The following is a 15,863-nucleotide window of genomic DNA, read 5'->3' as shown; positions in this document are numbered from 1 at the left end:
CTCCAGTGATCTCTGCATATCACATTTAGGAGCACCACTTGCCTACAAAGCTGCTGATCCCGAGGACTGTGGATGTTCTGCCTTCACGATGAAAGCAGCAAGACTGGCCTGGGGAAAGTGCTAATCTGCACTCAAAATTTATTACAACTTGGTAAAAACAAACAAAAAAATGAAGCAAAACCAAAAGATAAAGCCCACACACCTACAGAATTTGGGAAGCTACTTGGGAAACTACTTTGAACAAGGTCTCAGGAGCTAAGGGGAGATGTCCAGGACATTTCATGGAGATGTGCTGCAAACGAACCCTCTAGCTCCAGCCAGCCTAGCACAGAAGTGCCTGCAAGGCGAGAGGACCTTCCACCATCATGGACAGGAACAGAATAAACCGTATTTTGAGCTATCCACTTGTGCTCACTCTGAGCAAAACGCTGCCCTCTGCGGATGGACACACGCAGAGCTTGGTGTGATCTCTCGAGCTATTTTAAGGCAGGAAACCCTGATTCTTAGGAGCAGACAGCCACATTCCCCCTTTTGCAGCAGTATCATTTCATGCCCATGAGAGGACACAGGCAGGGACAGGGCAGCTGCCCTCCCAGCAGACCCAAGGAAGGGGGGAGAAAAAAGAAAAAGAGAAGAAAACAAAAACAAAAACAAAACAACAACAACAACAAAAAAGAAACACTAGATAAGGTCAGTCATTGCAAAGACTCTCTCAGTTCATTTGCAGTGAGGAATAACCACAACTGGCAGGGCTGGAAACAGCAGACACAGCAAAGGAATCTGTGGCTGCAGGCAAATCTAAGCACTGAGACCACCACCTGCAGCTGAACCATCACTCAAAAGGCTGTTTCCAAGCCCAAAGGCGAGTGGGTGAAAACCTGAGCCCCCTTCCAGACTGCATGTCTGCACAGCGAGATGCTCCTTGCCCTTCCCATGCGGGTTCCAACGTTGCTCCATCACATAGGACATCCACATTGCTGCCAGTATCAAGCTGCATCCTGACACTTGACTCTGATGTGAAATTAAGGTAGGAGTTTTGTTGCCTCAGGCTGGTCAGGTTGAAAAGCTATTTATACAAAAGGCTATAAAGAGTTTTGAACAGAATTTAAGCTTTTTTAAAAATCAAAATGCTCTAGCTCACGTCTGCAAACGTAAACCTTACGCGCATAAACAGCCATAAGCTGCTTGACTGAATACACATCATCAAAAAAACGATGCAGTAACTACCCTCTGGCCCTCTCAGTTTTTAGAAGAACATGGTGCTGTGCCTTTGCATTTTCTATTGGTTTTGGCCCAAAACCCCAAACGACACTGGAGTCGGGACAAACCGCATATAAACACGTAAGGGTTGTAGTGCAAGGAAACCCCACAACTTGGCAATACTGATTTAGTCTTCTCCACTTCAGATGCACTTCACAGGAAGGAGAACCAGTGGACCAGGCAAGCACCAAAAGGTCTCTGATCCAGCCAGGGCTTTCGAGCAGCCCTAGGGAGTCCTATCACACATCTCCCATTGAGGAGAGAAAAATCGTGGGCTCAGAACGATCCAACATGAATCAACCTGAAAAAAACAGTTTATTGAAACAAAGCCATCCCTTATATACCAGTTCCTTTCCCACGTGCGCGCTCCTGTCTCATCAGATTGGCTAGAGCCTTTCTTCTGATTGGTTGTTGTCAGGCTCCTTCGATCTTCCCTTAGGTCGCAGGTTCCAAGTAACCTTTTGTTCTGCGCCACATGCTTACTCCAACGTCTCGTATGGCTGGTTCATCGGGCAGCCATTTTCCTCCAAGAATGACTCCACAATTCCCCCTTTTTGTTCTTGAACCAGCCAAACCTTCCTTAAGGCTTTTTCAATCATATTAAACACACATTTCAACAAGCAAGGCGCAATTAACAGAATGCAACACAAAATCAACAACACCATCCCTGCACTTCTAATTAGCAATTGTAACCATCCCAAAATTCCCAATCCACTTAATAAATTGCCCAACCATGACAGACCCTCATCCTCTGTAACTTTACGCAAAATCTTTGCGTCATCCCAAGTGTCTTGGGCATCCGTAAGTATTTTGCCGCCACAATTCTGTCTCCCCTTCATTATTAACTGAATAATCAATGCAAAAGGATAACAGTTGTGGTTAATCAGCAAAAGGCCAATATCATAGTCAGGATCCCCGTGATATGTATATGCTGCAGCGACTTTTTTGCTTATTGTTTTTAAAGCTTGTTCTGCCTCTTCTGTCAATGCTCGAGGTGCATCTGCACCCCCTCCTCCCTTTTTAACAGTTTCATTAAAGGGGCTAGTTCCAAACTGGTAAGACCGCCAATTGCTCTTACACAATTTAAATCTCCCAGTATCTTTTGAATATTTATTAGTTATTATAATAGTTATTATTTAATATTTATTATATAATTATTATATAGCATATATACTATATAATACATATATAATATTATATATTATTTATTATATTATTATTTATTAAGTATTTATTAAGTACTAATTATTATTTATTAAGTATTTTGAATATTTATTAAGTATAGCTGTGGAGACTCGTTCAAAGACAATAGTACCTTGTTAGCAGATAGTTATCCACAAGGATGTCAGTCTACTCAGCAGATGGGGAACAGAGCCGAAAGAGGAGGACTGCAGAACACCTCCCCCCTGCCCCATGTGAGGAGTGTCTTGTCAGAGGAAAAGAAACAAAGTCAGGACAACTGCGCAGGTGGCAAGATGCTGATTGGTTGTGAGCTTTGCAACACTTGCGTTAAGAAAGTATAAAAAGAAGTTGGTTGGAAATAAAGTTGTCTCACTCTGCACCCCAGACTGAGTCCGTTTCTTCACAAGGTGCAACAAATGGTGCCCAACGTGGGGCTCGAAGACTAGTTGTCTCTCCGGTTGCACCGCCCAGCTGAACTCCCGGGAATCACGCTGAAAGGAAGCGTAAGGATCAAGCTGAAAGGAAGCTTACTTTGTGTGCACACTAAAAGCCTCTTGAAAGGAAAGAGGTAAGCGGCTGGGAACTATGGGTTCATACCTAATGAAGGAACAGAAGGATGATTTAGAAGCTTCTCCTAAAAACTTGAAACCGCAAAGAAAAAATTTAGGTGAAGAAGAGCTGCAAAAGGTTCTTGCGTGGGCTTCTAAAGACGATCCTTCGGTGAATAGTAAGAATGTTTTTAATCTGGAAAGGTGGGACCAAATTGGGGTCCGACTGTGGGATAGTGCCACGCGCGGTGATAAGACTGCTGCTAACCTGTTGCCACAATGGCGAGTTGTATTCAAAACATTGAAATCTCATAGTGGGTCGCAGTCGAACATAAATGACGGGATCGGGGCCCCTGCCATCCCCTCTGCGCCTGCTTTACCTCAATCGTGTCCTGATGATAATCAGAAAAGAAAACGTCCTGCAAAAGCCTTTGTGGTACTGCCACCTGATGACCAGGACGATGATCCTTTTGGTCCGGGTCCTATTGACCCTGGAAAGGAGCCAGACCTATACCCCCCGGATCCTCACGATACATGGGCCTCAGTAAAACAAGGAGCAAAACAGGCAGGGAATGTGGGCATGCTGAAAGCCTTTCCTGTTATCTGTGCACCAGACCAGAATCCCCGTTGGGAAGGTTTGTCGTATAATCTTATTAAGGACGTGCAACACACGGTGACAGATCATGGCCTTGGCACACCATATACCACCCACCTTATACAATCTCTTTGTGATACTTGGGTTTTTACTCCCCGTGATTTTAAAACTTTGTTTCGCCTCATTATGACCGATATGCAATATACGATGTGGGAATCAAAAATGAGATGGCTTGCTCGAGCACAGGGGGAGGAAAACCAGTGGCTGTTGAAAAAAGGTCCTTTATGGGCTGTTACTGTGGACCTGCTAATGGGGGAGGGTGACCACAGTGCTACAACAGCACAAGCAGAAATCCCCCCTGAGGGCCTGCAACAAGTTAGGGCACTTGCTCTCCACACGGCCTGTCCCGGAGAGTGGTAAACAAAGACAACCTTTTGTTAGCATAAGACAAGATGCGAATGAGCCATATATGAAGTTTTTGGATCAGCTTAATGAGGCTCTGGAGAAACAAATTGATAACGAACAAGCACGAAGCTATATTTTTAAGCAACTAGCAGTTGAGAATGCTAACCCTGATTGCCAGAGAGTTTTGCGGCCGCTAAAGGATCCTACTATTGATGACATGCTAAAAGCATGTATTAATGTCGGTACCAAACAGTATGAATATTCACTGATGGCCGAAACATTTGCAACAATGTCCATGAAAAAGCCATGTTTTGCTTGTGACCAATTTGGGCATATTCGTAAATACTGTCCAAAAACGCAAGCAAACAGAGGAGCGCCTGGAATATGTCCACGCTGCCACAAAGGACAACACTATGCTAATCAGTGTCGATCAAAATTTGATAAGGAAGGTCGACCATTAGCCCCTTCAGGAAACTTCAAGCGGAGCGCAGCGAGGGTTCGCGCCATGACAGCAAATCACCCCTTGGAGTGGCCCCCACCGGGAAGCAGCCGCGGCTTGTGCGCCAGCACAAGCAGCAGCACCGATGTGGACCTGGCCACCACAATAGAAGTGCTAATTACTGATACATCAGTTGTGCTAATTCCAACTGGTGTCCACCGCCCCCTGGGGCAAGGAATGGCAGCACTGTTGATTGGGCAATCTTCAACAACGAGACAAGGGCTGTTTGTGTTACCTGCAGTTATCAATGCAGATTTCAAAGGAGAAATAAAGATAATGGTATGGACTCGGATACCACCCTGTACTGTGCCAGCAGGAATCCGAATAGCACAATTAGTATACTTTCTTACCACAGACACCAAATGCTGCGAACACTAAATGTGGCACAGGCTCTTTTGAAATTTTCTGGACTCAACAGATAACTATGAATCACCCACAGATATCCTGTACGTTACAAGCAGGACCGATAAAGTTTAATGTACAAGGAATTTAAACAGCAGAAGAGGCTCTGCATCAGATTACGCGAGCAGCATCAGTTGCAGGATTAAAAATTGCAGAAGGAAAGTCCGCCTTGGCGATAGTTAGGATGGAGAATTTCTGATCATCAAATTCGACCACAATCATTGACCCTAAAGACAGACATAAGGACTTTGAATGATCTTCAAAAGCTTTTGGGAACTATTAATTGGATCCGTCCCTCCTTAGGGATTTCCACAGAAGAATTACATCCTCTTTTTAAGCTTTTAGAGGGAGACACGAGTTTGACGTCCTCAAGAAAGCTTACTCCTCCCGCGCGAGCTGCACTTGGCAAAGTTGTGGACAAATTACCCACTCAGACTGTTCACAGACGAAAGCAGAATTATCCTGTCAGTCTTTTTGTTTTTTATTCTAGCTTCCAACCCTATGGCCTGTTAGCACAATGAACATGTTTCTGTTGATACCTTCTCATCCTGTATCTATGCTTCTGTACATACAGGTGAGAAGGCCAAAGACGTATGTCGACACTTTATTATGGCCTTTGCAATGTTGTGAGTGCCAAAAACTATAAAAACTGACAATGGTCCAGCCTATATAGCACAAAAAACGCAAATATTCTTTCAACAATGGGGAATCCAACACATCACAGGTATCCCCCATTCACCCACAGGCCAAGCGATTATCGAGCGTACACATGGTACCCCTAAGAATATGTTACAAAAACAAAAAAGGGGGAGTGTAGGCTTATCCTCACAGGAACGCATAGCAAAAACTTGCTATGTGTTGAATTTTTTAAATCGCTGAACAGAAGAGGGCCCCCCTATATACCAACATTTTGATTCACAGAGACAACACAAAGTTCAGGATAAAGCCCAGGTTATCGTCAAAAACCCACAGACAAATCAGTGGGAAGGGCCTTTTTCTTTAATAACCTGGGGTAGAGGATATGCTTGTGTTTCTACAGGCTCAGGGCCAAGATGGGTACCTGCTCGATGGATTAAGCCTTTCTTATCACAGTCATCACCATCATCTGCACCACCGTTGGTCTCACTCTGCACCCCAGAGTTGTCTCACTCTGCACCCCAGACTGAGTCCATTTCTTCACAAGGTGCAACATCTTCTGACATCTGAATGATTGAGGTGGTGCGTAATGCCATTTTTCCCCTGAATGAGCCACATCAAAGAGGGTTTATAAGCTGAAAGGTGTCAGCGGACTGCCCCCAAAAAATATTACAAATGAAAATTAAATTGCTTCTAAAGGAGAAACCTTCCAATAAAATGTCCAGACTTCAGTACTGAATGCATGACAGCAAGAAACTGCCTTCAGCTGCTGAAAGCATGAAGCCTCGCTAACTTAAGACCTGCATAAATCAATCATTAAAAACACCTTTTCCCACCTCAGTATCCGGGATTTTCCATCGACCACATCTGGTCTTCTCTTTAGTACAGAGATAGCAAAAAAGGGTCACACTGGAGATTAGCTGCAGCCTAAACTTGGATAATACCAAGCAAACAAGCAAAAGGGTCACCTGGGATTTAAAAACAAAAGCAAACAAAAAGTCATCCTGTCACTCAGAGGGAAAACAGAAAACACCCTATAAAGCTCGTCATACAACAGCAAGCAAAGCAGTATTAGCCAGGCCCAACTCACGTCTCGAGCTGTCCAAGCCTTTTCAAACAGGAGAGCTGGAGAAGGCTCTGGTTACAACTGAGAAGCCTCATCCCTTAATATCTAGAATCCTCCTGGTCCACAAGGACATCGGTGTCAGCCAAAACCACCAGAAAAGGTCCCCAAAAATCAAATCAAATGTCACAACAAGTCCAGCAGGGCTGCAAGTGAGTCTCTCCTTGGTTGGTCATGCGTGCAGGTCTAGCTAGGGTAAAGCTGGGCAGAAGACTATCCCCATCCAGCAGCCACGTAGTGATGAGATGGAGCTGGAGGACCAGGAACCAGCCATTTGGTGGCTGTTTGGCAGGTGTCCTGCATTGCTCGTATGGGATATGAGGCCAACTACCCCAGTCAGCTCACCTGAAGGTTCATAATTAAAAATCCATAGCACAAGAGGGTATTTTTGATGGGCTCTGCACATCGGGCATGCCCAGAAAGTGGCTGCACTTTGAGACACAAGTTTTAATTACTTCAATCCTCTCCCTGCAGCAGAAGACGAAGTGGTTTCCATCTGTCTGTGCTGGCCTGAGCTTTATTTCCTACTGCTCAGCAGTTGACCACATTCCTAAATACTTCATCTTTTTAGCAAGACAGAAATCCAGTGAAATGATTAATCTTCCTGCCCAGTCACAACACTGGCATTAAGGTCATTCTCCCCTCTTTTTGTTTCAGGAGGAAAGAGGAGTGTCCTTTGACAGCCCTGCAAGAGGGTCACCCCCATGGGAGAGGCTCAAGGTGGAGGATTTAAGGACCTTCCCATCCCTCCTCTGAGCATCCACAGCTCAGGTCCTCACCTACAGAGGTGGTTCCCAATAGCAAAGAAGAGCAGGATGAGAGATGCAGTCTGCTACAAGCTTCATGTGCTTGAGATTTCCCCAACACAAAGTACCTCCTCATCCTAACCCGCTCTCCAGAGCTTCTCTGCACCTAGAAGGTTAAGCCCACAACGGAGGAGTGGCCCCTGGAGACAGAAGGAGCAGAGAGCCCTGACTACCCAACTTGAGAAGCTTCATCACAGTTTCCCACACGTTTTTGCCCTTGGAGATGGCGCAAAGCTGAGCTGTTGGTGCCACCTGCTTCCTTCCTCATGGTCGGCAGCTCTGGGAAGGAGATCCATCACCCTGAAATCAGCCATGGGCCCAGGATCAGGAGCCATGGGGCTGCAAGACTTAGAGAGCCTTCTCAGTACTTCAATTTGAGCTCCTAAAGGCTTGCTGGGTCTGTGATCAGATGAGATCTAGTCACCGTTTAGCAAATAGGTGAGCAGAAAGTATTTCACATGACCTACTCCTGAAATTGTGACAAGAGTTGAGATTTCCAGGAGAAGACACCTTTTTCAGTACCAAGAAGGTACCTGGGGAGTCCTTAGAAGGACCCATCTGCTCAACACCAAAGACTCCAGTATCTGTTACATTGGTGAAGCCCCGATGGGTATCCATTCATGACTTAAAAGTGGGGCTTCGTGGCGAGCAGAGGCACGTGGGGACATCTGTCCTGGAATGGCTGAAAGAACCACTGGGGACTGGAAAGATCAGTACAACCTGGACACGCTCATCCATCCCATCATATCCATAGGTTCCAAAGCATCAGCTATTCAGGACCCAAAAGGCCAACTCAAGCGAATCTTGCTCCTAAAGAAGATTTCAAATAAAATTCCACTCCCCGCAATGGAGCCAGAATAAATGTTGAGGTTTCATTTCCTGCTCGGGCTTGCAAATGTGGCAAGAGATCTCCCAAAGAACCCAGAGGACACCTTGAAGAGCCCAGAGGACGTTTTGAGGATCTTCTGAAGTCGCTTCTTATGAGCGAGAGCTTGCAATGGGAGGTGAGCAGGCACAGCTACAGCTCACCAGCTTCATCCATCCCCCCCAAAAAAATATAAATAAAAATAAATCCATCAAGCAGAAAATAAATCTCTCATTTTTTAAGCTCAGGGACCAGAGACACAGAGTTCGGCAAGATAGCACAAAGTCACTCACATTTGTCTGGCGATCTTGTCACCCTGCTCCTACACTGCAGAGGGATACAATAATAATAAAAAAATGTAGTAGCACCTAAGTTTTTCTTATTAAAATATATATATAAACACATGCAAGAGCCATGAGTCCATTCCCCAGCATCCACACCAGAGTTTCTGGGACTGGAGCCGAGCGGAGTGACGCCAGCGCAGAGGGGCCCAGCAGAGCAGCCCAAGCGTGAGCATCCACCTGAGCTCTTTGCATGGAGTAAGTTATGGCCTCGCTGGGTCAGGGCCCAGGGAGCAAAGGTGACTGAGAAAGGAAAACAGAGAGCAACGCAAGAAAAACCAGGCAGGAGGAGAGTTATCTGGGTTTCTTGGAGATGGGCCAGAGATTTCCACCATTGCCAGGACCCACAGAGCAGACTCCAGGAATGACTTTCCTGGCTGAAACGGGGCTAGAAATGCAAATACCCAAGTGGGGAGACCAAAAGGCAACAAGCCAAATACCCAGAGCCTGATATTTGAGCTTTTATTTCCTTTATTATTTGTTTCATGAACCAGCAGACGCGTTCAGTGAGGAAGAGGTCAGCAATGGAGCTACACGGCTCTGAAGCCGAGCAAAAACCTGCAGCACCCGCTAATTTTAATCAGCACCCGCTAATTTTAATGCAAGGTAATAAAGCACCATAAATCCACAGGGGAGTCGCTCAGCTTAATCAATTGGGAAGCTGGTTCTCCTCATCTGGGGTCCTCGCACCCGCTCACTGCCCCGGATGTGCTCGCACCTGTTCCCATCCTCGCAGGGCGCAGCACGGACGTGCGCACAGAGGACACGCTGCACTCCGGGACTTGGTGGCAGGTGACAAGAGAGTAGTATTGGGGTGAAAAAGAAAAAATAAAAATATAAAACACATCACTATCCCCATGCCCCATTTCTTAAGGCATCTTTAAATGCATTAAGGGCTTTTTTCCCTTGGAAGAAGAAGGATCATGAGGACCGGTTACTGCACCATGTTGTTTTGGTGACAACGTACATAAATAAATAAATAGCTAGAGAAGGGAAGCAGGGGAGTGGAAAAAGAAAAAAGAAACCCAAACAAGCAGAGTTTTGTTTCCAAGGGGCCAAGGACTAGAACACAAAATTGCGGCTTTGGAGCGCTACGCTGTGATTATTGCCGTGTTCGCCACTTGCCACAGAGCAGGGATGCGACTACGCCTGGACTTGTGCCCCGCGCTCATGTTCACCCCAAGCGCCCAACGGCCCTGTTCGGAAAACCAAGGAGTTTCAAGGCTTGGCTGAAAAACTGCTGCAGAACAGGGCAAAGAGCAGCCAGGAAAGCACAGTGGGAAGGGGCAGCTGAGGCCGCTCAGCTCCAAAGGTCCAAAGTCTGCAGCGGTGCCTGGTTATTCCTGGGCCCTGTTCCTCAATAAACACTGCAGCCCGGCTGCACTCTGCCCCTTCGTGCCAGGGCCACGGGCAAACGGGACCATGCAGAGCAAAGAGAAGTGCCCCGTGCCTCTGGTGCAGGAACTCAAGTGCTTGAGAGAGGCCAGCTGCAGACTATGTAGATAGAAATAATCTATCCGTATAGATATATGCACGTGCGTGCACATCTTCCTTGGTCAGCAGAACTATTTGTGGATTCACGTGCTCCCTTTCAGCATCTCCCTTTCGCTCATCTGCTCATCAGCAGCGGAGAAGCATGGCAAGGCAGACGTGCTCCAATACATCAGGACGTGCACATCCCAAATATATTTGGGACCCGTCGAAGCCAAATGCAGGAGCATCTCATCACACAGGGCAGCCAAACGTACCCTCCTCCCACCACGGCTCCACTGCTGCAAGCACCAGGTGGGGAAAACTCTCCTGGAGAGGCCGCTTTTAGGGCTACATTGCAGCCACGGCGCTAACGGAGGGGCTGTCAGACCAAAACGAAGAACTGCATAAACAGGAATCAAAATGCGGCATAAATAGTTAATTCCTGCAAGCTCATTGCCCATCCCTGGCTGTCGTGCTCTGGACAGGGGTGTTGGCGGGGGGGCGAGGGGAATCCTGAATCTGGATGCGGGGGAAATGACAGTGCATCAATCCGCACAAAGCAAGCTGCCAGGGAATATCTTCTCCTTGGGCACCAAGGGGCTGCTAACTCCAAGGTTTCCAACTCCACCATGGCTTCCCATCACCCTGCATCAGGATGCAAGAATGGAATTCTTAAAAGACTCAAACGTGTTTTTATAACCTAAGAAAAACCTTCGAGCATAAGCTGCCTCCCCAAGCAGGAGCTGCAGCTGGGAGTCCTCAGGGAGTCGCGTCCCAGGAGTTCTGCAGCAAAGGGCATGGATGGCCCTGGATGAGCCACAACATTCCCATGCTCAATGCTTAGTCTGAGAATATTTTTATTAAATATGCAATATATAGAATATGCATAAAGAAAGTTATGACCCTCTGAATGATGCACAAGTGCCTTGCAAAACCCCCTTATGCATTTTGGAGGCAGGCACCCAGCTCCTGCCTCTCCTACTTGGTTTTGCTGGAATTTGCAGAGAAAAATAACCCCTCCTTGGGCTGACAAAGAGGAAGAGGAAGAAGATAGATCCTCCAGCTTCTCAAGCTGCTCCTTGACCCCAAATGAGCGGATCCACAAGCGCCCACCAAGGACAGGTCTCAGAAACATGGCACCCTTCAAAGTTTCCCAAAAATGGGGAGGTTTCTGCCAAGTAATTTAGCCACGCAGTGGGCAAGCACACCAGGCACGTTTGCTTTTGAAAAGCCTCTCCCCACGGTCCACAATCATTCATTCAGTGCAGCAACTTTATTTAATAAGACAACTTTAAATGAAAACTGGAGCTTTCCCGATCTGGAGCTGGCTATTAAAAAAGGATTTCTTTTTTTTTCAATGCATGAAGTTCTATTGTCTAGCAAAAACACTTGGCATTTATTTAATATGTCACTTAGAAAAATAGAGCAGGGGGAAAATAAATAATTGCACTGGTTTCTAACCCACTGGGAGCTTGCAAAAAGCTCCTGAGAAGCACAAGCACAACACTTGGGAGCAAAAAATGGCAGGCGACTCTCCCCACCAGCAGAAGCACTTTTTGCAAGAAGGAATCCTTGCTGCCAGGGTGTCCCCTCCCAGGCCTGCAAGTCGTTCTACATCTGTATTTGTTTCTGAAATGCGATGCAAAAATAAATATAGATAAAAAGAATAAAAACCATGTATGGATAATCCTAAAGCTCCCAAATTTTGCCCGTGGGGACAAGCATGCAGCGTTGTGCTCCCCAGAGCTGCTTGCTCAAGCGAATCCAGGTGCACTCCGAGCTCAGCGCGTGCAAGCAGCCCAGGAATTGCTCCCATGCTTATAATTAAGGCGCAGCTCTTAATTATCCTGCTTAATGGGGCCTGTTCAACACCCGCCACTCACCCTGTTTGGGTGCCTTCCTGCATCCTGGTGTGTTTTTGGGATGAGAGGCACAAGGAAGGACCATGTGCAGCACGGGGGCATCCTGGACATCCCGCTCTGGGGTGCCCAAGGGGCTCTCTGGCCATTCCTGTTGCCTGGGGGACATCGGAGGGGACGACATGGTGGCCACGCTGGTGTCACCGGATCAATAGGTTCTTGGCAGGACATCCTATGGATCCCTTTACCCGCATCCTGACTCGAAGCACGACATTCCCAGCATGCCAGCAAGGTTATCCAGCTGGCCACAGAGGAGGACACTGAGCGACCTCCCCAGCTCCAGGTCTTTGTTTTGGGGGAAAAATAAGTAAATAAATAACCAAAATTGGCTCCCTGGGGCAGTCTGGTCACACCGAACCCTCTCGGACTTCCCACACCAAGAGAGGCTCCGGGGCGAGTTCCCAAAGCTGACGCCTCATCCTGGATCCGGATCAGATGCTAAACAGCAGCCGCCAAAATACAAGCGGAGATGCCGATATTATGTAAGAGGCACCTGCAAAATTCCCATGGAAGCAAAAATTTGGGGAAAAAGGAAAAAGAAAAAAAAGAAAGAAAACCCCTGCAGAAACACATCTGTTAAGCACTGGGGACTTGTGGACAGGCAACGCGGCGCCTCTTCCCGCAGAGCCTCCGTGGGCACTGCGGAGCCTCGCAGCTCCAGAGAACGACCCGATTTGGGGGTGAAACTCCCCATTCCGCGACGGGGCGACCCCTCCACGCGATCCCGACCCCTCCACGCGATCCCGGGATACGAAAGTGCCTGCGTCCGCCCCCCCAGTCCCAGCTCCGCGCGGAAATAGGTGAACGCGGCAATAGCGCCCACGCGAGTTGTGCAGCACGGGGAAATAGAGCCAAAATTGCACCACTTTGGATCTTTTTAACCTCCTTTATAAATATATATTTAAAAAAAAAAGTGTTAAGAAGCGCCGCTCCCGGCTGAGCACTTCTCCCCATGCCCCCGGTTCAATAAATAAATAAACGAAAGTAATTAATTAATTAACTAAAACCACCACCAACATTCTTCCCGCCCCCGCTGCGGCCCAGTCGCGCACCTGCGTGTAGAGCTGGACCACGGACATCGCGGAGCGCGGCGCATGGCGGGCAGCAGCAGCAGCGGCACCACCGGCCCGACCGCGCCCCAGGGAAGGTACGGGGCGGCGCCGCTGGCCAGGCTGGAATATACCGGGGCACGGAATGGACTACGCTGGAGCGGGACGCAGCGGCACGGAGTGGACTCCACTTGCACGGAATGGACTGCGCTGGAGTGGAGTGCAATGCACTGGACAAGCCTGGAATGGATTAGAATGGAATGTAGCGGCCTGGAATGGACTAGACTGGCACGGAACGGAATAGAACAGAATGGACCAGCCTGGAATGGACTGGACTGGCACTGAATGGACTGCACTACCATGGGACAGAGCAACATGGAATAGACCAGCACAGAATGGACTCTGCTTGCACGGAATGGACTCTACTTGCACAGGATGGAGCAGCACGGAATGGACTATGCTGGAGTGAGATGGACTGGGGCAGCATGGAATGGATTGGCATGGAATGGAATGCACTGGACTGATACGCAATGGAGTGAAATGGAGTGGCATGGAATGTACCAGCATGGCCTGGAATGGAGTGCTCCAGCATGGAATGCAATGGTATGGAATGGAGTGAAGGGAATGAACTGGTACAGAATGCACCAGTATGGACTGCCATGGCCCAGAATGGAAGGAAACAGCCTGGAATGGATTGGAATGGCACAGAATGGACTGGCATGGAATAGAAGAGCCTGGAATGGAATGGACCAGCACAGAATGGACTTGCATGGAATGGACTGGCCCAGCATGGAAGGGACTGAGTAACGCGGAATGGCACAAAAGGGCACATCCCGGCACGGCTCGGTTCATCCCGGCATGGCATGGATCAGCCCAGCACGACTCAGCCTTTGGATTGTTCTTGTATCCGATGCTCCTTGCACTGATTAGTACATGAGGGATGCAAAAAAAAAAAAATGGGGAAGAACTTTGGAGCACTCAGTGTCTTCAGGAGGAGTTCAGCTCTTAATGCCCCAGAATTCCCCATGAGGAGCAGGGCTCAGGGGCTGCAGCGCCTGGGCAAGGAGGGAGTGTCCGCTCTCCCTTAGTATCGCCTTCTGCTTTTTTTTTTTTAGTAAAAAATCCTTCCTTTCTGTAGAGCTGCTCTCAGAGAGGGTGGTGAAGCATTTGGCAGGAAAACCAACCAACCAGCCAGCACCAACTCCGTTTTCATCTGCCCTTGCAGCCGAGCATGCTGTTCCCCAGACCCCCACCTCTCCCTTCCCCAAACCCTTTCGGTTTCTTTTTTCCCCTTCCTTTTTAACTAGATTTATTTCCCCATAAAGGAGGCGGATTCCATCCTGAACACCCGGCCACAGTTTCAGTGATCAGGCGCTGCTCCGGCACTGCCACCTTAATAGAGGGTTTGGCTGCGGGACTTCTCTCCATGCCGGGGAATACCAGGCACGTGAGTCCTCCTGGATGCTCCAGAGCTCCTTCCACTCCCATCAGTAGCCACTTAAGAGTCTCTTAGGCATTTTCCTAGTTCATGTTTACTGCAGCTTAAAAATCCGTGAGTTTGGGCTGGAAGCAAAGGTATGACCTGCTCTGAAGCACGCACGATGCCCTGCTCTGGGCCCAGTTTACTGCAGGAGCACCAAAGGAACGGGAGCAGGATGGAGATCGATAGGATTAAGCACCGGAGACTCCTCGGTCTTGACACAGAAAATCCTTCCTCCTGTGCTGCACAGCTGGAGTTTCACAGGGCATCGAGACGCTGCTTCCAAGAGAAGCCCGCTGACACATTCAGCCACCAGCAGCAACCTCACCTGTTCTTCTAGATCCGCTTGAAGTCTCCAAAACGCTCGGCAGGGAAGGGGTCAGCGCAGCCACGTGTTCATCGACCGCAAGGTTTCTCTCCCAAGAGTTTGGTCGCTGTGTACATGAAGCTGTTATGAGTGGATATCAAGCTTCCCGAAGGGAAACCTTCCCAGAACCTGGACTCACACTCCTTCGACGGGGAGAGGAGTTTTGCCTGGGAGGGCAGGAGCTCTGAGTACCTCCTTTGGGTTATTATGTAATTTTTAAAAAAATATTATGGCTCATGAACATGCTATTTTGTACCTCTCATGTGTTGGGTATACCCAATGACAGTTTCACAGCCTTTAATGACTTGCTTTAATTAATGTTGAATTAGCATTAGCTAATCCTGGAATCACAAGTGTGCTACTACGTTCTCTTCAAAGATGGGTCACTGTAGCAAAGAAAATGTACGTTGCTTACCCAGGGCTGCCCCAGGAGTCCATCGCAGAGCGGGAAATAAATTTCTTGAGCATCCTTTGGCACTTTGAGCTAATGGTGAGATGAGAGAGCTGCAACTATCTGAGCTCTTGGCACTGCTGAAGCATCATCTACGTTTTCTGGGATGGTCCCTCCTACCTGCAAACTGGGAGCAGTGGCTCTGAAGTCCACTATGGCTCTGGAGATGGCTGCTGAGAAGCACTAAGTGAGGGTTGGGCATCGTCACTAAGGAGCTCTCAGCCCTCTCCAGGTTTGCAGCGTTCCTGGGTTTATGGATATTTGTCCCTCTTCCATCTGCTGGCTCAAGATGCTGCCCACGGAGAGGGTTTCCTGTGAGAATGAAGTTGGGTTTTTCCTGGGTTCTTCCATCTTTTACAGCCACACTTGGCTGGGTTGTTCTGCTAAGATCAGTGGTGCTGTTTTCGGATTAATTAATCTGCAACCGGCCTCTTGCAAACAACTGCATCGCCTCCTTCCTGG

The 15,863-nt window shown here is 48.1% G+C and overlaps 1 protein-coding gene across 1 annotated transcript in view; it reads right to left on the bottom strand.

Moving 5' to 3' along the window:
- Positions 1-15,603, bottom strand: part of LOC104570729 (unconventional myosin-Vb) — a 122,349-nt gene extending 106,746 nt beyond the window's left edge. The window contains 1 exon segment of the mRNA XM_088536308.1: positions 15,522-15,603. Coding sequence (XP_088392434.1) covers positions 15,522-15,603 — 82 coding nt within the window.
- Between the last annotated feature and the right edge of the window lie 260 nt (positions 15,604-15,863).

Source organism: Tinamus guttatus, unplaced genomic scaffold (genome assembly GCF_059628265.1).
Source record: "Tinamus guttatus ecotype Peru unplaced genomic scaffold, ASM5962826v1 Tinamus_guttatus_pri_ptg000656l, whole genome shotgun sequence".
NCBI lineage: Eukaryota > Metazoa > Chordata > Aves > Tinamiformes > Tinamidae > Tinamus > Tinamus guttatus.
This window is presented reverse-complemented; position numbering and strand designations above follow the sequence as displayed.